Source organism: Nicotiana tabacum, chromosome 19, assembly GCF_000715075.1.
Source record: "Nicotiana tabacum cultivar K326 chromosome 19, ASM71507v2, whole genome shotgun sequence".
Lineage (NCBI taxonomy): Eukaryota > Viridiplantae > Streptophyta > Magnoliopsida > Solanales > Solanaceae > Nicotiana > Nicotiana tabacum.
In genome coordinates this window covers 40,133,229-40,154,018 of record NC_134098.1, presented here as the reverse complement: position 1 = coordinate 40,154,018, position 20,790 = coordinate 40,133,229, and the positions used below count along the sequence as shown (strand labels likewise).

General features: G+C 34.9%; 2 protein-coding genes across 2 annotated transcripts; one reads left to right on the top strand and one right to left on the bottom strand.

The window, feature by feature from the left end:
* Positions 1–8,109: 8,109 nt before the first annotated feature.
* Positions 8,110–10,451, top strand: LOC107768443 (ylmG homolog protein 1-2, chloroplastic-like). The gene is made up of 2 exons (XM_016587571.2): positions 8,110–8,903; positions 10,097–10,451. The coding sequence occupies exon 1, from the start codon at positions 8,207–8,209 to the stop codon at positions 8,900–8,902; it is 696 nt and encodes a 231-aa protein (XP_016443057.2). The 5' UTR covers positions 8,110–8,206; the 3' UTR covers position 8,903; positions 10,097–10,451.
* A 466-nt stretch (positions 10,452–10,917) lies between these two features.
* LOC107768444 (uncharacterized) lies at positions 10,918–20,227 on the bottom strand. Its single transcript, XM_016587572.2, has 8 exons — positions 19,973–20,227; positions 19,666–19,822; positions 16,643–16,728; positions 16,108–16,220; positions 15,656–15,721; positions 12,944–13,053; positions 12,764–12,829; positions 10,918–11,729 (listed from the first exon to the last, which is right to left on the bottom strand). Exons 1-8 carry the CDS (start codon positions 20,065–20,067, stop codon positions 11,184–11,186), a joined length of 1,239 nt encoding a protein of 412 aa, XP_016443058.1. The 5' UTR covers positions 20,068–20,227; the 3' UTR covers positions 10,918–11,183.
* Between the last annotated feature and the right edge of the window lie 563 nt (positions 20,228–20,790).

The window sequence follows — 20,790 nt, the reverse complement described above, 5'->3', positions numbered from 1 at the left end:
AGGTTAAGGATCCATCTATGGTTCCAAAACTTTATATTTTTACTATTACCAATCTCCCAAGTAATAGCTTCCTTGCAGATGGACCAACCTTTGAGAATATTTTTCCAAATAAAGGAGCTATTTGAAGTATTCTTCTTGGAAGAGTATTGTCTAATGAGAGTATTAGCCCAGAGTGAAGTAAGATTAATAAAAAATCTCCAAGTTAAGCTGGTTAACAAGGCCAAAGTTTTGGAAGAAGTTTTTACTAGACCTAACCCCCATTGGAACTTAGGCTTAGTGATGGTTTTCCAGTTAACAAGATACAACTTTCTCTTAGTAGTAGTAGTTCCCCAAAGGAAATTCCATTGAATCTTGTTAATGTAATTAATAATTTTAACTGGTAGGTGGATATATTGAATAACATGATTAGGTATGCTAGAGAGAGTAGAGGAGATCAATATCGATCTGCCTGTCATAGTAAGATAACTAATTTTTCAGTTGGCTAACTTGGATCTCATCTTGTCAATAACAAATTGAAAGCCTGATGCTTTAGGGTGTCTGCTTAAGATAGGAAATCCAAGATATTTGCCAAAGTTGCTGCAGCTATTAATACCAAAAAAGTTAGAAATTTCAGTTTTAAGACTACCAAGGCAGTTTAGGAAAAATATAATTTTTGATTTTGTAGTATTTATTTTCTGCCCTGATAAGTTACAGAAAACATTTATGCCTTCTAAAATAGTAGAGCAAGATTTTTTATTGGCTCTAGCCATTAGAGTTAAATCATCAGCCAAAAATAAATGTAATAAAGGAGGGATCCTAGGAGACAACTTAATAGAGTCCCAATTTGCACAATCAACTGCATGATTAATATATTTAGAAAATATTTTTATGCATAGGACAAAAATATAAGGGGACATAGGATTACCTTGTCTAATACCCCTAAAAGGCGTAAAGAAAGGAGTTCTAGTCCCATTAACTAGAATGAAAATGTTACTAGTGGTAACACAAGACATAATCATTCTAATAATATTAGGAGGAAAATTAAAGTAGCGAAGGGTTCTAAAGATGAATGACCATTTCAATCTATCAAAAACTTTTTCTAGATCAATTTTGAGAATCATGCCATGATTAGCACCTTTTCGTTTATTAAAGTTGGCAATGACCTCTTGAATAATAATAGAGTTATCACTAGCTCTTCTATTCTTTATGAAACTAGCTTGATAAAGACTGATGAGGTCATCCAAATAGGGATTTATACGGTTAGCAATAATCTTGGTAATTATTTTATAGATAGTATTCATAGACCTATTGGTCTAAATATTTTGAGATCATTTGCATTCGGTATTTTTAGAATAAGGAAAATAAATGTGTTATTAAGGAATTCAGGGATTTGTTGAGTGTTAAATATATTTTTGTAATAACTAAGCACCGCAAGACCAACAATGGTCCAATATTTTTGATAAAAGAAAGGATGAACCCATCCGGTTCAGGAGCTTGAAAGGGTTTAAAGGAGAAGAGAGCAAAAATAATTTCTTGATCAACAATCAGTCTGTCTAGGTTGTGCAAATTTAATTTGTTAAAGGACCTAATACTAGAATTGTTGCCTTTACAATCCGAACTAATGTGACTTTTGGGGAAAATATCCCTAAAAAAGTTTAACGTATGGTCAACTACCTGAGCGGAGTCCTCAATCCAATTTCCCATATCATCTTTGAAGTTCGTAATTCTATTTTGCCTATGCCTATTGATGGTGGAGATATGAAAAAATCTAGTATTTGCATCCCCCTCATTGAGCCAATTAATTCTGGATCAAAGCTTCCAAAAATACTCTTCCATCATAAGCACATTATTGTACTCATTAACTAGAGTAGATTCAAGCTGCTGCAAAAAGGGACTCGAAGTATACTTGTCAGAGAGGATTGAATATCATTAAGTCTAGCAAGAATTCTGCGCTTCTTATGAAAGATGTTACCAAAGACTTCCATGTTCCACTGAGTAACTTCATGCTCAAAATAATTGACTGCTTCTAAGAGATGTTTATTACTCCATCATTTGTCCACTATATTGATAAAGTCCGGATGGGAGCACCACATGGTTTCAAGCCTAAAAGGTTTGCTAGTGTTGCTCTTAAAACTAGGGCTTAGTCTAATAAGGAGAGGGTTGTGATCTGAGTAGGTTCTGGGGAGATGGTTCACTATGGCATTTGGATAAATATTAAGCTATTCGCCATTAACAAAATATCTATCTAATCTCTCCATAATCAGGCCAGTACTTTTTTTTCTACAATTCGACCAGGTATATTTGCATCCCTTAAGACCAAGATCTAATCACTTACACTTGTTAATACAGTTCCAAATCTTGGAGGCTCTAGTATTATTTATAGGGCGTCCTCCCCACTTGTCATCAGACATTAAGACATCGTTAAAATCATCTCCGACCAACTATGGACCAACATAAGTCTCATGCAGATTTTCTAAATTATTTCACATAATATTTTTATTATTAACAGTAGTATTGGCATATAGAGCACTAAAAAGTCAAGGTTTGTGATTCGGAAGTATCTTAACCATAGCATGAAGTTCTTGATCCATTCTCGCTATCTCATCTTCAATCACCAAGTTATGCATCCACATAATCACTAAGCCACCAGAACGACTCTCGGCGGGGATTTCGATCATTTTACTAAAATAAAATTCATGTTAAAGGGGAGCATGATCATGCATTCTAGTTTCAAGGAGAGTTACCATGCAAGGTTTATGAGTCTCTATAATTTTCCTAAAATTTCTACGGAAGTTTGCATTATTCGCATCACGTACATTCCAGATAACAAAGGAGGTTGCTCTATTCATTTGAAATGATGGGTTTGCAAGAGTCGTTGAATTCTCCTCCATAAGAGAAAGTGCACTTCTCCTCACATATGAGCTTAGTATTACTGTATATTTTTCCACTGCTCAGTTTATTGGTAGCCTTATGTCCATCAAGCTTTTGAATAGTGCTACTGGCATTTGAGAATATACTTCTTGTCTTGCTTCTCATTGAATAACAATATTGTTATTTCTCTTGGGCTTGAAATCTTTTTACGAGATTTCCTTATGGGTCGTATAGCTTCCCCTTGTCCTCCCATCATATGATTTATCATGTCTTGTGTGCTGGGAGATAGTAGATTGTCCAGTGAGACTGGATTGGCAGGCATCTGGGAGTGATTGGTCTGTAGAGATTAGTTTATCTATCTTACTTGATTATTCTATTTCCATGGTAAGAAGATTAGATTTGTGGTTATTAGAGTCTAAGGTGGAAAGATTGAATTTTGGCGAGCAGGATTGGGAAGTATTTTGTAAAGCCCCGTGCTGAGGTAAAGATAAAATTTGGTTCCTAGCATTGTGTTGGTTTGGAGAGTATACATTGGAACCATTTATGAGATAAGATTGGTTACTAGCAGAAAGAAAGTGCAATTCTATGGAGGTATTATCGATTTGCATGATTTTTGTATTGTGAAGCGTGTGAATATTAGCCCTTTGTTCTAATTGGGTGTCCGGAGTATTGACACCGGTACTAACCACTTTTTTTTTGGTTAGTAGTATCCTTAGTATTCTCACCGGAATTTGCCACTTGTTTTTTTGTTAGTAGAGTAGTTTTTATTTTGGGGTGACACCTTGGTAGAGCTACTGTTAAAATCATTATTAATAATATTGCTTATACTATGCAATGGTTGGATAGAAATTGACTTGGTACTTTTAGCATTGGCCACGTCAATGCCATTTGCCTTGGTATCTTTGTTTGCTTGCCTCGTTTGAATCGGACAATTTGGATTGCATGTAATTTTTATCAGTAGTAGGAGAGAAATTATTGGGATCTAGGCAAGGATCATTAAGAGAAGCAAATTGATTGCTAACTAGTAAATTAGGATTGGCAGAAATATTATCTTCTTTTATCGTTTTGACAGCTTGACTAACATTTGGGTCAGTAGTAATTAAACTAGTTTTTTCTTTGTAAATTAATTTTTGGGTATTGAGGTACTTACCTGTGGTAGCATCAAAAAATTTACATTGATACCTGAATGAGTAGTATTCTCCGCATTATTTTTCATTGGCAAATCCTTTTACAATGACCTTGTCCTCCTTGGAAAAGAAACTGTTTGTCACTCTCTTCTTCTGATGTTGTCTGGATATTTATTTTGATTGGAGGATTTTGGACTTCTTCGGTGGGAATGAGATGTCCAAACATACATAATTGTTGAATATGACCCAACCGTCCACAAGCCTTGCATAGAAAATTATCTCCTTCGTAGAGGATGTGTTGCTTATGAGTACCAATATTAATAAAGGTTTTAACTGGATGTTCTAATGATACCTCAATACATAATCTAGCATATCTCCCTCTAAGAGTTGCTGACATACAAGCATCAATTTTTAAGAGACGACCCAATTTGTTGCCAATCATTTTTAGGATACTCAGTTGGAAATTGAGGAAGTCGTACACAAATTGCAGAAGTAGTTTGTTTCACTTTGGAAGCAACAAAATTCGGGATCCACTTCATTACTGATAAAAAATGTCCATTAATAAATCATGGACCTTGGTGAAGAGCTCTAACCATATTCTCTTCCTTAGAAAATTTAACAATATAATAATCTTCACCTAGATCAATTAGTGGAAATTGTTCGGTGGGCTTCCTTCCATGGTTCCTGGATTTTTTTTTTAAGATATTGATGTAAAATGCGCTTACCCATTAATTTAATAATGATCAAGAATTTTCATAAATTGTATATGGGCATCATTTCTTCGGAAGATAGTTGAATGGTGCTATCGTCAGATCTATAGGTTGGTGAAGAAGAGTCCGGAAGCATTATTTCCACGTAATCTTTCTCTGAAGACATAGCAAGCACATGTGCGGAGGGATTGAAGTGCATCGGGTTACTAGCAAGTAACTTGTCTCTAAAAGAGAACTTTTCATTTGTTATGGAATTTGCAATAGGGTCTATGAATCTGGTGGTTTAGGAGGGATATCCATCATGCATGACAAAGCTGGTTCATCTACTGACATGGATGACTTTGGGGATTTCAGTGAAGGTTCAAGAGTAAAGAAGAAAGAGAAGAGAGTGAAATTTGGGGTTATCCGGATAGATAATTTTCTGATACCATGTAAACCCAAAATCAATTATATAAATAAAATGTTCTAATGACACCTTCTTCTTTTTTTAACCAAGCTCTCTCATCAATGGAATTCTTCTTCCTCTTTTCAAGTTTTCAGTTAACAAATAACAAGTTACTCCAAATCAATAACAAAAGCAAATCAGTTTTACGCATCAAGTTGCCAAATAAATTGAAATTACAGATCAAATTTGACCTTGAAAGCATCAACGATAGTGGGTTCAAAGTTCTTTCTCCATTTTTAAATTTCAGCAGTAACTAAGAAATTAGAATCAATTTAGCACTTAAATCTTAATTGCAAAACACAAACAACAACCTCTAAATCTACTAAAAACCTCCAATTTTCGAGTTCGCAGTGAATAGCGAAGACTCTAGGTCAAGTTATATGGGGATCTTCAAAGCAACCACAAATCTACCTTCAAGCTCACAAACATAGCAATATTTAATATTATCTTCAAAAAAAATAAAAGAAGTCCTAGTATTCCCAATTTATACTAAGATCTACATAATTACTAAGACTCTTAGGTGATTGGGTTAGTCACTTGCAATTGGTTCTCTTCACATGAGCTTCGATCCTCATCCTTGAATATCATTTGAATACAATTGTAGACTATATTAGGATTCTCCAAATATCATTTAAATTTTCCCACTTTATGAAATATATCCTAATAGCTTGAAGGTTCTTGCCTTGACTCCTAGTCAAGGGTCTTGAAGGTATAAGCATTGAGTGACCATAAATCCTTTTGTTATTCTATTAAAGTCTCACATGACATTATAAATAATTATTTTAGTTCATTATGAATTACTTTTTTAATTATTTAATATTTTATGATGATTACTAGATTGTGGAATATTTATATATGAAAAGCATTATATCTCGAATCATTATGATTAGATGGTTTGCTCGATGGTAAGTTTAAAATGTGGGGTGCGTCTCACTCCTTTAATTTTGGGGTGTGACATTTATATTATAATTAGGGGTGTTCATAAGAACCCGAAAAACTGAACCAACCCGAAAACTGAACTAAACCGATCAAAAAAACTTATATTTTTTAGGTTTGGTTTGGTTTTGATTTTGAATTTTAAAAACTGATCAAATTTGGTTTGGTTTTGGTTTTAATCAAAAAATAACCGAAAAAATCGGATGAAATCGACTATAAAAGTAGCTATTTAAATTTATTATTACATTTATTATTACACCTATATATATGTATATTTTTATATAAAGTTTCTGAAATTTTATAGTACATATTAGTCATTTGTATTTTTAGTCTAGTTTTTTGCTATTATAATAATCTAATTCTTTGCCTTTACATTCTAGTTTGATTGGTAGTTTTCTTTTACTAAATACAAGAATTTATTTAATATTAAAAATAATCAATTTTTAATTGAGTACTTAAATTCTTCATCACTATTTGATTCAATTATCATCAATATATCTTGAAAATGATAGATTTCTCAAAGAGCAATTGATTTAATAGTGTTACGTTAAAAATGTAGTCGCCGAAATATGCGTTTGGTAGTGTATGTCTCATATTAAGAAACAAACCGATAAATAACCGAAAAAACCGAAAAACCGACAAAAACCGACATAAACCGAATCGATAAAAAACTGACTCAATTGGTTTGGTTTGGGTGCAATATTTGAAAAATTCACTTACTTGGTTTGGTTTCTTTTTATAGAAAAACCGACCCAAACCGAACCATGAACACCCCTAATTATAATATGTTCACCTTTTTTGTTTAAATATTGTTTTTATTTTTAAAATTTTTACTAATATGTTTAGTCTATTTTACTTTTGTTATTCATAGGGGTGGGCGTTCGGGCAATTTAGATTAGATATAAAAATTTCAGTTTGGATTTTCGAATTAAAGAAATGACAATCTAAATTCAATCCAAAAAAACTCGGATTGGATCGGATTTTTTAAATTTGAATTCTGATTAATCGATTTGGATATTTTGAATTTTCGATTGTGAGCTTATACGTTGAGATGTTTCTTCTTTCTACGATAATGAACATCCAAATGAAGTGTTCATGTTAAATTGCCTAAAAAGTTTCTCATTTTCACCACAATCTTCCAAGTAAAGTATTCAAGTAATGAAATCATCATCAAGGAAATACAACAAAGACATTAGTAAGACCGATAAAAAGTAGGAATAGTAAATTCATGTCCGAATAGAAAGTATTCTGATATTAACTTAGTAATTAATATTGAATGTATGAATTTATGTCTAATGGTTAGGATATTGGACTTATTACTATTGGCATAATATAAAATATTAAAATTTTAGATTTTCGGATATCCAAAAATCTGAAGTACTAAATTCACTATCCAATCCGAAATTCAAAAAATTTAAAATTTGATCCGAAATTCAATCCATAATCAGAAAATCCAAACTAAAAATCCAAACAATTCGAATTTCGGGTTTGCCCAAACTATGCTCACCCCTAATTATTCACCACATAATGCTTGTTTTCAAAAAGACATACCCACAAACTCCCCGGACAAAAATAAACCAATTTCTTAAACTCAAACCTGAATACTCATAATTACTTTTCTAAAACTATTTCTCCTCAATCCAAATAAAAACCAAACTCCTTTTTAAGTCATTCAAATGAATATAAAAGGTTATTATTAATCACTAGGAGGTTATATCGTTAGACTTCAAGAAAAGAGAATAAAAATATAGGAATCCAACAGTACAAACCACATTGTTTGGCAAAATAGAGTAGAAATGTTAAACAAATAAATAGGATTATTTTAAAAAGGAAAAGAATGTCAAAAATACACATAAAACTATCTTAATTTTACCTTCCATTTGTCAGCCTAAAATATAATAAAAATTTATTTTAAATCATAACCAAAATAAGAGGAATAAATTTGAAACTTTTTAAAAAATATTTTAACACGCAAAATTCATCCAATTCTCACTGCAGCTCCATTAAAATTAAAGGAGAGTACAAAATGTTTTGTGCATTTTCTTTGAAAAAACATAAAGATAAAGAAGCTTTTTTCCCGTCAGAGGAAAAGGTTGAAAACCCCTGAGAGTGAGCTTTGAAAATCTTCGGAAGAACCAATGGCTTCTTCTTCTCTCATGGCTTCTCAAACCCTAATCCTCCGTAACCATAATCTTCTCTCTCCTAATCACAACATCTCTACCCTCTCTTTTCCTTCATCTTCCAATTTCTCCAAAGCCAAATTCGTTTCGCTTGCAGCTTCTTCTCTCCGTACTCCTAAACCCAAGAAATTCACAATTTCCGCTTCATCTTCAACTGTTCTCCAAACCCCATTACCCACAAAATCAAATCCAGCTGACCCTTTAATCACTGGCTCTACCCGTACAATTACAACCCTCATAGCAATCACCTTAACCGCCTCAAAATTGTTTTTGCACAAAGTTTTCAACTTGGGTTTTCATGGGCTCGGGAAATCGATTGTATGCTCTGCTGGGCCTATGTTCTTTGCGGCCCTTAAAGACCAGCCCACTGGGGCACTGAACACTCCGTTCACAGTGGTGGCGGCTGGGATGGCGAAATGGCTTGATATATACAGTGGGGTTTTGATGGTTAGGGTTTTGCTCAGCTGGTTTCCCAATATACCGTGGGACAGGCAGCCGTTATCTGCTATTAGGGACCTTTGCGATCCTTATTTGAATCTCTTCAGGAATATTATTCCCCCAATTTTTGATACTTTGGATGTTAGTCCGCTTTTGGCTTTTGCAGTGTTGGGTACGCTTGGATCCATTCTTAATAGCAGCAGGGGAGCGTACTGAGGTGATTTATTATAGCTCAAGATTACCCATTTTTTAAATTCGTATGGATGAAGGACTATTTTTCTGATAAAGTTTTGGTTGATCTTCTTTTTTGTGTGTCTTTAATTACGTGTATTTGATTTGAGAGTTCGATGGTTATATTTGTACGATCAAATGTTATTTATCTGAACATATATTTGAATGGCTTATGGCGTTGAAAATTTAGAGGTGCTCTCTGCCGTCCATTTTCTGCTGTAATGGCGATAATGAATTCTGTCTTATTACATTCTTAAACTCCTGTTTTAATTTATGTTGTGTAAATTTTTGGAAGACCAATATCTGTAGTGTCAGGATTTCTAGGTCTAGGATATAAGACAAGAAGGATTTAGCCCTCGCTGGATCTTAGCCAAGTCCTCATGATTATGTACAAAGCTTACCCTTGAGCTAGAAAGCATATGTGGATATGGATTTATATAAATTTTAGGTTAAAATAGATTAACGTAAATTCAATAATCATATGAATGATCGAGCCAATTTTGAAGCTTTTGACAGCAGCAAAGGTCTCCAGTAAATATGAATCTCACTACTGATCCTATGGGCAAAATCAACTGAACCCCTCTGTGTTTGTTGAATGAAAAAGGTACTTGAAAACTCTGCCATTCTGTAGATGAACTTTCAACTAACAATAAACTTCTACTTTACATAAAACCTATTCTAATTTGTTCGTGACAGTATTTCTTTTTAGCTTTCAACTGAGATTCCAAAGCAGGATATTGATTATCAATTTACAAAAGTGAGTGAAACTTAGAAGGTGTAAGAGAAATTCCGCCCTCTTTGCCTCATTTTATGAAATCACTTGGACTCTGATGTTGATCTACAGGCGTCTATAGTATTCACATGTTCATGGGCTTAAAAATCCTCCACATCACTAGCATATGGTAGCCTAGTTTTGAACACTCAGCAGTATCATATCCATTCATGCATCGTCGTCCTGCCACATGTTTAAAGCACTAAAGTGACTTGTTCTGCTGGTGCAATGTGCTGTCCAATTCCAAGAATGCCATTTTTTGATTTATACCCTCTGTTCTATTCAGCAATCATGCAATATTATAGTTCATTCAGTTTCCCCTGAGAATGAGTTTCTTTAACAGCTCTTAATGATCCTCGTTAAGCTTGCTGTCATCACAAACTTTCACTATCCTATGTTCTCGACAGGTTGATGATCGTTTCTTGTTACCGTGCAACATTGGGGTATGTGGCAATGACACGTGGAAGGCCTAGCAAGGACAAACAAGGAATCAAGAAGTTGGCCCTTGCACCTTCATTTCTTCTTTCAGGAGAGCTTAGTGCATGCTGCATCTAGAGCGCCGAGTGATGCACTGCTGTCGTGTTTGATGCTTTCATTAAGCATGATGATATATATCCCACTTAAGATGTTACCCACTAGACTTGAATACTTCCCTTCTGGTAGACATAGGAATCCTCCAAATAATGTATCGACTGTTCATAATTTGGTTACTTCCAATTTTGTGTAAGCAAGCTCTTGTTTTGAGTATATTTTCTTAAGCTTCTTCCACGACCTTATCACATTGCATATTCCTTAAAGCCTGAAGTTTCCAACTGGTGAAATGACTAATTTGTGAGTCCTGAAACATCGGTCAAAGTTTCCCCATTGCTTGCAACATTTCTAAAGGATTTATTCATTTTTGGATTATTGGAAAATAACAACTTTTGTCCTATATTATTAGTGACTGGTACAGAGTACTATTGTTTTTCCACGGCTTCAAAGATCAACGGTACTTGAAACCTATACAACGAAGAGCAGTGAATAGGCTTGTGTATGCGATCCATTTGGTCGACAGTATTCTGCATATACTGCCGGAACATTAGAAGCGGAAAAACAGTAAATAGTTGTATAAAACTTTTGAAACATCAACTGTACGTAGGAGGTTTACCACGAGTATCAGCAAGCCACAGGGCAGATAAATTGAGCCTAGCCTGTGAGAGGTTAGCATAAAAGGAGGCGACCGCACAAATTTTCAAAATCAAAATTCAAGTCCCGTTGGAACAACAGTATTGGCCAAAATACACTAAACAACCATTTCCATCACTTCACAACTGTCTGAAGCCGAGTCCGAGTAAGAAAATTATACCAACATAAATCTGCAAAACAAGCCTAGAAGCTAAGGATGTGTGCTGATCATCAAACAAAATCCTAAGCTACCAACATTTGTTTTTTTAGCAACAGAAAATACCAACTTCACTATATACAGTACATTCCTAAGTGTTGTATGTCATGCGACTAGCCTTTCCCAAAGAAAGAAAACAGAGTAGGCTGTTTGTCACCAGCCCCTTTAGCTTTTTTTTGTGATGGGCTTACGTGCTTGTTAGCCCCCTTAGCAAGAGGCCTTGCATTACCTGAGAGCTCCTCATAGTCTCTCTTGGTTCCAGAATCCCCACGTCCCTCCTGGGGCAGAACAGAAACATTTGGTTTAATATCCTCAGACTCCTCTTTCAAGCTTTTCGCCTTATCACTGGCAACACTACCTACTTTTCCAGGTGGATTTCCGGTTTGACCAGTCAATGACTGTTTACCACCTGACTCATCAAAGTCTTGCTCAACTTTTATGTCTGTGGTCGCAGCAGAAGCAAAAACCTCCGGTTTGTCTGGGGAACGCTGATAGCCTACATGGTCTGATTCAGGTTCCTGCTTCAAGCTCTCTGTCTGATCAGTATTCAAGGACTCTTCCTTTGCTTTGATACGAGGCTTCTGCTCCTTTAGGTCTTTTTCTCCTTTCTTTGAGAAAAATTGTGATATTGATCTAGTCTCAGTAGCCTTGAGTTGCAACTGCAGGTTTAAGTGTAAACAATAGGCAGTTATTAATTAATCATCACCTACGTATCCCCTACAGTTCATGAACCATATAAAAGGAAAGAGCGTGGAATGACTCAGATATTATTCAGACTTAGCATCTAATAGGGTATAAAGGGGGTGAGCGGGAATAATTAGTGTCTCAAGGACAGAGTACGGACATGGATGTAAAGTGATCAACCATCTGGAAAAGAAGCATGCTCCTATCATATGACCAACTATCATCTGTGCTTTACACAAATGAACTAGATATGGAAAGTCAGATGCTCGTTATAGATTCTATGACTTATCATCTTTGCTTTAGAACAGTTAACTGCCATCAATGTCCATTAGAAGTGGTCTCTTGTAAGAATATTATCACCAAAAAATTAACACTGAATATATATATATATATATATATATATATAGAGAGAGAGAGAGAGGGGGGGGGGGGAGATCGGAACAGCAGTACATAACCCATCTGGAACTACAATCAGACGCAAATTTGCCAATGATGCTGTGAAACCATATGATTGAGAAGGAGAAGAAAAGCTTAAAAAGAAAAAGAAAGTTATTTGAGACTTAGCGGCTGGTTATTATACAAAGGAAACTTAAGCACAGATGGGTTTGAAGATGCTGGTGAGTTGACAATTTGAAATACACATCTGTGATGAGCATCGTAGATTTATTCAAGCTCAAGCACTATGTTCCCTTTTTTTGTTTTATATAACTGAGAAATCTGTTATCTCCCATCTTCAAAACTTGGTGAACAATAGGTAACCGCTTTTAATCTTTATCACTTAACGACTAAACTTGGTTCACCAGATAGGATTCGGACTCGTGGCATACGCCTACCATAAATCCCAAGTTGTACTACCCTTGATATTTTACCAAAGGCCTAGGGGGCATGCAGGCACTATGTTCTCTTGCATACATATAGGGTTTGATAAGTTAGGTTTATCATAAGCGCTTAGCTGATCTAGGTTGGCTCATAACATGAAATGTATGGAAAACAACAAAGCAATCAATACCTCTTTGATGCACTCCGGTCCATCAAAAGAAGTCTTACCCATTGCAGGTGTCACAGAGTACCAAGCCTGCAATGAAGACAGAGTTTTAGAAGATGTCGAGTTCACAACACTTTTTTTTTTTGATAAGTCGAGTTCACAACACTCTTTTCTTCCTAAAGATTGATTGTTTAGAAATATCACCAAATCTGACTCTTCATATGGTTTCAATAGCATGTCAATGTTGGATGACGAAGAACCACTTAACCACATATCAGCCGCATCCTTGTTTCCGAGAATGACAGGCATCCTGTCTAAAATACAAAATTTTAAGTGTTATTCAAAGCAGAAATATAACAAATAGAATCTGGCTTCAAATCAAACTGCTAGGTCTCAAAAGCCAAAGACAATCATATAGATAAGACAAATGGGAAGAGACTCCTTGGCATGCAATAAAATTCAGTATCTTCACAATTTGGAAAAGGAAGTTGCAACATGTCATCTTCAAAAAAAATTGAATATTTCTTTCCACTTAAATTATTCTCCAATCTCTCACCCGAAAATATGATGCTAGCCAGCTAGAAAGGGCACATAATCGGTTTGAGAAAACTTATTTTTCCACATATCCCTGATATGACTTTGAGATAAAGATTTCTTTTTCCTTTGTGAAACAAGAGAAATGAAGAGATAGAACTTGTCTTGAATCAGTGATTAATAATCGAGACAGACTCCTTATATAGGAATCTTCTGCTAGTTATGGCGTATCCCCCATAAATATACATGTTTGTATTGTCTATTCACATGCTACCCCTACCAACGTGTAAAATCCTTCTGTTAACAAGTGAGAGTCAACATGTCCATTTAGTTCCTTAAACTCCCATCAACCCAGTGCTTTTAGGTGTCTAGCATCCTAACTAAGTCAATGATGCCTCACCAGACATTTCAGAGGGCAAAGCACTTGTTATAAATCTGTATTGCTGTAATAAACAATTAAATCATTAAACTTTCTGAAATATATAAACAAAACAGAAAGTTAGTAACACTTGTTTAAAGAAATAAATTCTGGAAAAACAGTGTAGGAATAAATCGAGTCCACTGAATACACAGTGTGTACTTAAGGAAATTACTCCCCTCAAGTACCCGAGGTGCTGGAATATATCCTCCCAGGATAGAACGATTTAACTCACCGGAGTGTTGGTACCAAAACGCCGGTGAACAGCGAGCCACTCGAAGGCTGTAAAACTCACTGGAATTTGCAGAAGAAGAAGAAGAAGAAGATCAGAAAATTTCGTAAGGAAAGATTCTGGGATTCAAAGTATATTTATAGAGTTGCTGGCATTGTTTCTGAAAAGGTTTGCAACCTTTCAGAAACAGCCATGGCTGCTGGAACAGGATGTTTGAAATATTGCGAGAAAATTTAAAATAATCCGGGAAAGAAAACGGGCCTGACCGGACCGGGTCGCGGGTCATGGGTTATTCCGGATTGAATTTTTCGTTAATTATTTAATTAATTAATTAAATAATTGAAAGGAATTTTGTCCAAAAAGATTAATCAATCAATCGAAGCCGAAGCCGAGACGACGACGGCGCGAGGCTTGCCTTCTTCTTAACTCTTTAAGAGCTAGAAGAAGAGCAATTATATATATACCCATCAAAAGCCTTTTCTTCCTCCAATATGGGACAATGTACCTTTGCCAAGGAGGGAAACTCAAATATTTCATTTTTCCTCCATTTCTCATTCACCCTCTTTAAGCTACACAAGCTTAAAATCCCAACAGCACTAACTACTATATAGCAACGTTCCTGATCGAACATCCGTAACAATCTAAAAAACTTTTTCAAGGCAGGCTCCTTTAATTAAATTTCATTCCTTTCTCACATCCACAACCGCAGCTCCAACCATGGAACTAGGGAAAATAAAAACAGAAATTACGGTCATATAAGTTGTAGCTCACCGTCTCCATTCCTTTGTATGCAGCAATACAGTTCCCTGAATATATCACAATATGTTTTATACAATAGTACAATTAACAATTTCCCAAATTTTAATTCATTAAACAAATCAAATATATCCCACCATGTTATGGTTCGCTCGATCATATTAAATTTGTAAGCAAACCGGAACAATTTCAATATTCTTTTTATCAACTAGTTTGTATGCATGTTAATTTTTTTAGTGCATGTGGTATTAAAATAAAATGATGAAAAAAACTAGAGTTTCTATACAAAATCCTTTAAATACAGAATAGCATTTAGTGCAGAATAATCTAGTGCTAAAAATCATTAACATATAACTTTTTGAGAAATTTTTACACCATCGATGTTGTGGTGATCACCACACAATCTCATTACATATTATCTGAAAATTGATAATGCTTCAATATATTTCCTCACATGATAATTGTATAAACATGATATTAAAGACTATGAAAGAGAACAATTATTCTAGTGTAACTTTTTGTTGTTTTCCGCTTTCAGTAAAGCCTCCTTATGTTCGTCAACTATATGTATGCCATTATATTTAGTACAGATATCTCACTTTTCTCTTTTCTTCTTCTTAGGATAGTAAGAAACGAATAGCCTGATATATCCATTAGAGCGCTTTTTTTCTCTGACGGCTTTTCAGTTTGAAACCAGCGAGTTACCTAAAACCTACCTTGAAATAAAACATTGTTCTTTATGGTGAAACTAAGATATTTTCTACGAAGAAAGTAGAGGATTTTTGAAAAGTTAAATAACTTTCTTCTTTTGATAATGAAAAGTTAAATAGCTTTCTATGACTTTTGTTTGTCATCAATAGGATTATGGTATTTTTATTTGAATATTGCATTCTACAATACAGAGGTCAAGAATTAGAGTAAAATGTACATCAAGAATAAAGGAAAATTTACCAACAGTCAATAAAAGAAAACTAACCATGGAGCCATTCTAAAGATGAAGACACCGAAGTTGTCAATATAGTGAATGTATAAAGAACCTCTCCTGTGTTACGAGAAGGAACAAATCTCAGCAGTATTCAAGTTATCCAATGGATGTAATTTGCTAACTAGAATAAGTATAAAAGAACGCATCAAGTTGTAGCATTATCCATTATCTCACAAGTGCAGTATTTCAGATCCATAAGGTAAGTACAGAATTAATATAAAGAGAGAAATATCTGCATATTGTTATCTGGCTCATATATAAAATAAAATTGAAAGGCCTACAGCTAGTCATTAGCAAGATATTCAAAGTTGTAATTCCGAATTCAATTTTGGATGCTATAAAAAATTTAAATATAAATAGACAGATTCATGAATTAGGATGATGTTAGTGATTGCGACTAGTAACTCACACTATGAGTCACCCTAAAAAAGATGGTAATTCACCTTCAGGATTCTTCCAAGAGTCAAATAGGGCAGCAAACACCAGGGGCCGAGCATCCTTAAAATGTATGTAATAAGGTTGCTTTTTTGATCCATCCTTTTTCCACTCATAAAATCTGAAGAAAATAGCATCACTGAGAACCATTGACATTGCAATTGAGATAAATTCTGCTATTCTGACAACAGAAGAGAAATTTACATGAAAGAAGCTTTGGGTTCACCACTCCATTTCAAAGACAAAAAAAAATCCATTTGAAAAAACAAAAATTTCCATTTCAAAAAAAAATCCATTAAAAAAAGAAAGCTTTGGGTTTCTCCACAATGTCCTCTAATTTTTAGTATTTCTTCTACTTTTCTTTTTTGGAAGCAAAATTAGGCAAGTCCCACTCACTGAAAGTAATTGACGACTTGTCTGTTATAAAGAAAAATATCAGTTTGAGATAGAGGATGTCAGCTATGGGAAAAGAAGCAGACAAAAGTAGATAGCATACAGAATGGATACTCTCATGGACTTATTATAGTTGAAGAAAGAACCTACCCCTCAACTGCCACCAGGCACCTATTCTTTGGGACAAGGCGGCGAAATGAAGCCTTCTCCTTTATTGATTCAGACCGAGCATTAAACTGCAAACAACCACGGTCATATACTGTTTGCGCGGGCCAAGACAGCAAGATATTCAATCCATATAAGTAAGCCATTCTCTGATCAAATCTAATGTGAGAATATGTCATTGTATAATAAATGGCCAGTGTCTAGCTCTCCTATCTCTTCACCAAAAAATAATTATACTATAATATGTAATAAAATCAAAAAAACTATTTAATAAAATCAAACAAACTACACTATCACCGAACCCACCACGCCCTAGTGTTCGTAGTGTTCCCAACTCCCTTTTTTGTAATGACTCAGTTATGAGTTTTCGCCTAGTTTACATAGTTTGTTAGCCGCCATAGCACGACACTTGTGCCCGCTACTCCTTGTACGCGCCCGCTACTCCTTGTACGCAGCTTTTATTACCTTAATATGAGTACTGTTTCTTTCCGACCAAAAAGAACAAACTACACCAGATAATCTCTACTCTTTTTCTATCCCCCCCCCCCCCAAGGTATTGGAAGCACATAAGACATTGAAGGAATATTTAAACCGTCACTCATGCAGCAGTTCAACAAAGCAACATTGGCTGATTCCAAATATAAAACAAAAGTTCTGCAAATGTGCCCCCAAAATCTATTATAAATTAGGAAAAAATATGGTGTTTGTCATCAAAATTTTATATCATTCCATGCTTGCTTAATTGTTGCACAGACATCCATTTATGGCAAAAATACAAGTTTAAACAAACAATAACTAAGGGGGAAAAATAACCTAAGTATCAACAAACATAAATCTCTTCAGAGCCGGGTGACTGGAGTCCTAGGAGAGCAAATAAGCAGGCAAACAATTGGCAGAAACTGCTAAGGCAAGCTGCTGGAGAAATTTAGACATCACCAAGGAAAACTTCGTTCTCTGACTCCTTGTTGGCAAAGCAATCTGCTCTTTTCTTTTCTTTTCTTAAAGGGGTCCAGAATGGCTTGAAAGTTAAAGGAAAAGGAAGTCTATGCGGTTGAGATAATGGGAGAGGGTTTTCTTGAAATGAGGCAAAATGAGAGCCCAGTCCAATAAATGGTGCTGTCAAAATTTCTTTTATGTGAAAACGCAAAATGGTGCTGTCTACAACGCATTTTTGGTTTCCAAAAAAATATGAAAAGATATTGAAGGCGACTCGCGCCTTCACGTTGATTTGACACCATCTACAACTTTTTTGAAGGTGTGCGGCTAGTATAGCACCTTCAAGTATTTTATGGCAAAACGCTGCACTTTAATGGTGCCTTCCCCATTCCTGCGCTCCCCCCCCCCCCCAAAATACCCCAAAAAGAAGAAATTATTTACTCCATTTTGAGAAGTTCCCCCTTACATGTTTCCCCCCATTTCCACCATTGTAGCCTGTTTTTCTTCTTACATTTCTCAAAAAAGCCACTCTACCATTAAAAAAAAAAAATAATGCACAACATACTTTGAATGACGAGGAACATTTATAATCCGCGAATTTTGTGCTTTTATCAACATTTCAAGTGAAACAACGGAATTCTTTAACAAGTGTGCTTGATTTTCCTTTTTTAAACCAAAGTATGGTTCACCAAATGTCGGTTCTTTGATCCTTGTAAATGTGGACTATTTTAATGTTTGGTATTTTAAATAAATGACTGTTTGCCTTGGATTCAACTAGTTTTTAAGATTCGCTCAAACTAATACTAGTAAGTTAAAATTAATTATGGGGTATAGGTGAAAACAATATACTCTAAAATGGCGATTAACTCATTTGTCTAATTGTTTAATAACTTCATCCAATATATTTTTAACTAGTATAGAGTCTTTAATAGAATTTCAAAGAATTGTTCACATGAATGGAAGAATATTAAAAAAATAAAATCAAGCACACTTGTTGAAGAATTCCATTTTTTCCACTTGAAATGTTGATAAAACTATAAAATTAGCAGATATAAATGTTTCTCGTCCTTCAATGTATGTTGTGCATGAATTTATTTATTTATTCAAAATATAGAACTGATTAAGGGGCAATTAGGTGCAGATACCATATCGTATCAGACATCACATTGTCATGTTGTTATATTCAGCTAGGAATTGACTAATTTGCGGTGTAAGAAGTATATTCTAACGATCCTACACCAAAGTGGTGTAGGGTCTGAATCTCACGTGTTTACCTCTCCTACCTTCTCCATTCATTGTTCATGAGGTTGTCCACCAACAACAACAACAACCCAGTAGAATCCCACTAGTGGGGTCTGGGGAGGGTAGTTTTTTTTTTTTTAAAACCTCAGGTGAATATAAGATCCTCGAGTTAAACATGATTAACACGAGGAAGCTCTGTGTACACACTACCCTCCCCAGACCCCACACGTGGGATTATACTAGGTTGTTGTTGTTGTTGTCAAATGTAGGTAAATGCAGTGAAAATGAAATAAATTTGTATATGGGGCGGGGCTGGTGAAGCAGCTTTAATCTCCAAAGTAATTGAAGGTACTTGGACTAATAAGTGCTCAGAGTTCAGTAAAATGTATGTGGTTAGTTTCATAAACTTATACTTTATTTACTTTATAAAATATAGACCTTATTTTTAGCATGTGTTTCAGATATTTTAAAAAATCATGGGCGTATAAAATTTAAGTTTTAGTATTTTTCAAGTAACTAATACTTTATGTTATACTTAATGAATATTTTTTAAGTGCCAATGCAATAACTTAAATATTTAATACCACATCATATAATGTGACAATGCATTCTACAAAGACAATAATGAAAACAAAAGTTAATACACTCATTCAATCTGTAATCAGTTCATCTATCACAAGCACTTTCCGTTTCTTGAGGACTGAGCTATACTATAAACTCTGAGTCTATATAGTCCAATGCTCCAACAAGGTACTCTTCAAACCAAATACAAAATTACTGCGTAGTTAAGCATAATTAGTGGCAAATTAGGAAAGCAGTGTTGAAATTACCATCTTGTAATGGTCAGGCTTTTCGGTTTTCTTAGTGAAGCTAGGAACGAGACCCCATTTCATGCAATGAAGAACAACACCTTCGTCGTTGGACTCGTCTTCTCTCCTTACTACTGGTACATTGAACCCCGGCGACACATTATACGACGGCCGATACCTAAACAAAAGGTTTACACAATTTCATTTTCAAAATTTTTTAGTTAAGAAACATCAACTTTCCACCAACATCTTTCTAAAAACCCTATAGCTACAGACACTAAACTGTTTAATTTGAAAATAATTAGTAGCTGAAGAAGAAAGCGATTACCGGTTCATGTCAACGTGACGAACGCGGCGGCCGTCGAGTTGACAAGCCCGGGGAAAATCATCGGCCCTGAGAGTACACCGAGCTCTTCCGCACATTAGTTCCTGCACTTCTATCAGTTAATCGGCGATTTTCGGTGTGTTTTTTTGCTGTTTCTCGCTTTTCGTTTCTCTTCGATTCTGGAAGGTGTCAACTAGAAGAAAGTAAAGGCGGGAAGGAAATAGGGGAACCGCCGGGTGTTTTGGTAATATGTTGTTTTGGAATGTGCAACTGGCTAATGACCGTTTGATTAGAGTAGCACCGGTCTAGTGATTTGAGATTCTTTTTTTGTTTGTTTATTCCCAAATCCTTTCGTTTTGCAAGGAGAATTGGGGCAAATGAAAAACACTCTTGGAAAGAAGTTTTAAAAGAAATTATAAATTTTAATATATTTCTAATAAACAAAAATTAATGTTAAGTTGACACTAACATCATGTTTGGCCAAGTTTCTCCAAAGTCAAAAGTACTTTTTGTCAAAAAAATACTTATTTAGCAATTTGAGTTGTTTGGCCAAAACATAAAAATGTTTTTGAGCAGCAGCAGAAGCATGAGCAGAAAATTAGATTTTTAAATAAAATAATACTTACCATAGATTTATATTTTCTAAATTATCCCTCATTCATCTAACCCTGACTTTTTTATCCTACTATTCCATTCTTCTCTTCTTTATTTTTAACGTATGTACAGAAATAGTCAATTTAAACTCAAACTTACCAACCTCTAGCCCAAAATTAGACACTTACCAAAAGTAGCCGAAAATTAGAGATACACGCGAGGAAGGA

Excerpts from the sequence above, each read along its gene's own strand:
- LOC107768443 (XM_016587571.2), top strand. The coding sequence starts at position 8,207 with ATGGCTTCTTCTTCTCTCATGGCTTCTCAAACCCTAATCCTCCGTAAC.
- LOC107768444 (XM_016587572.2), bottom strand. The coding sequence starts at position 20,067 with ATGTGCGGAAGAGCTCGGTGTACTCTCAGGGCCGATGATTTTCCCCGG. Across the intron at positions 15,722-16,107 it reads CTCTTGGAAGAATCCTGAAG|GAGAGGTTCTTTATACATTC; the intron begins GTGAATTACCAT and ends CTCGTAACACAG. Across the intron at positions 11,730-12,763 it reads GACCGGAGTGCATCAAAGAG|TTGCAACTCAAGGCTACTGA; the intron begins GTATTGATTGCT and ends TTAAACCTGCAG.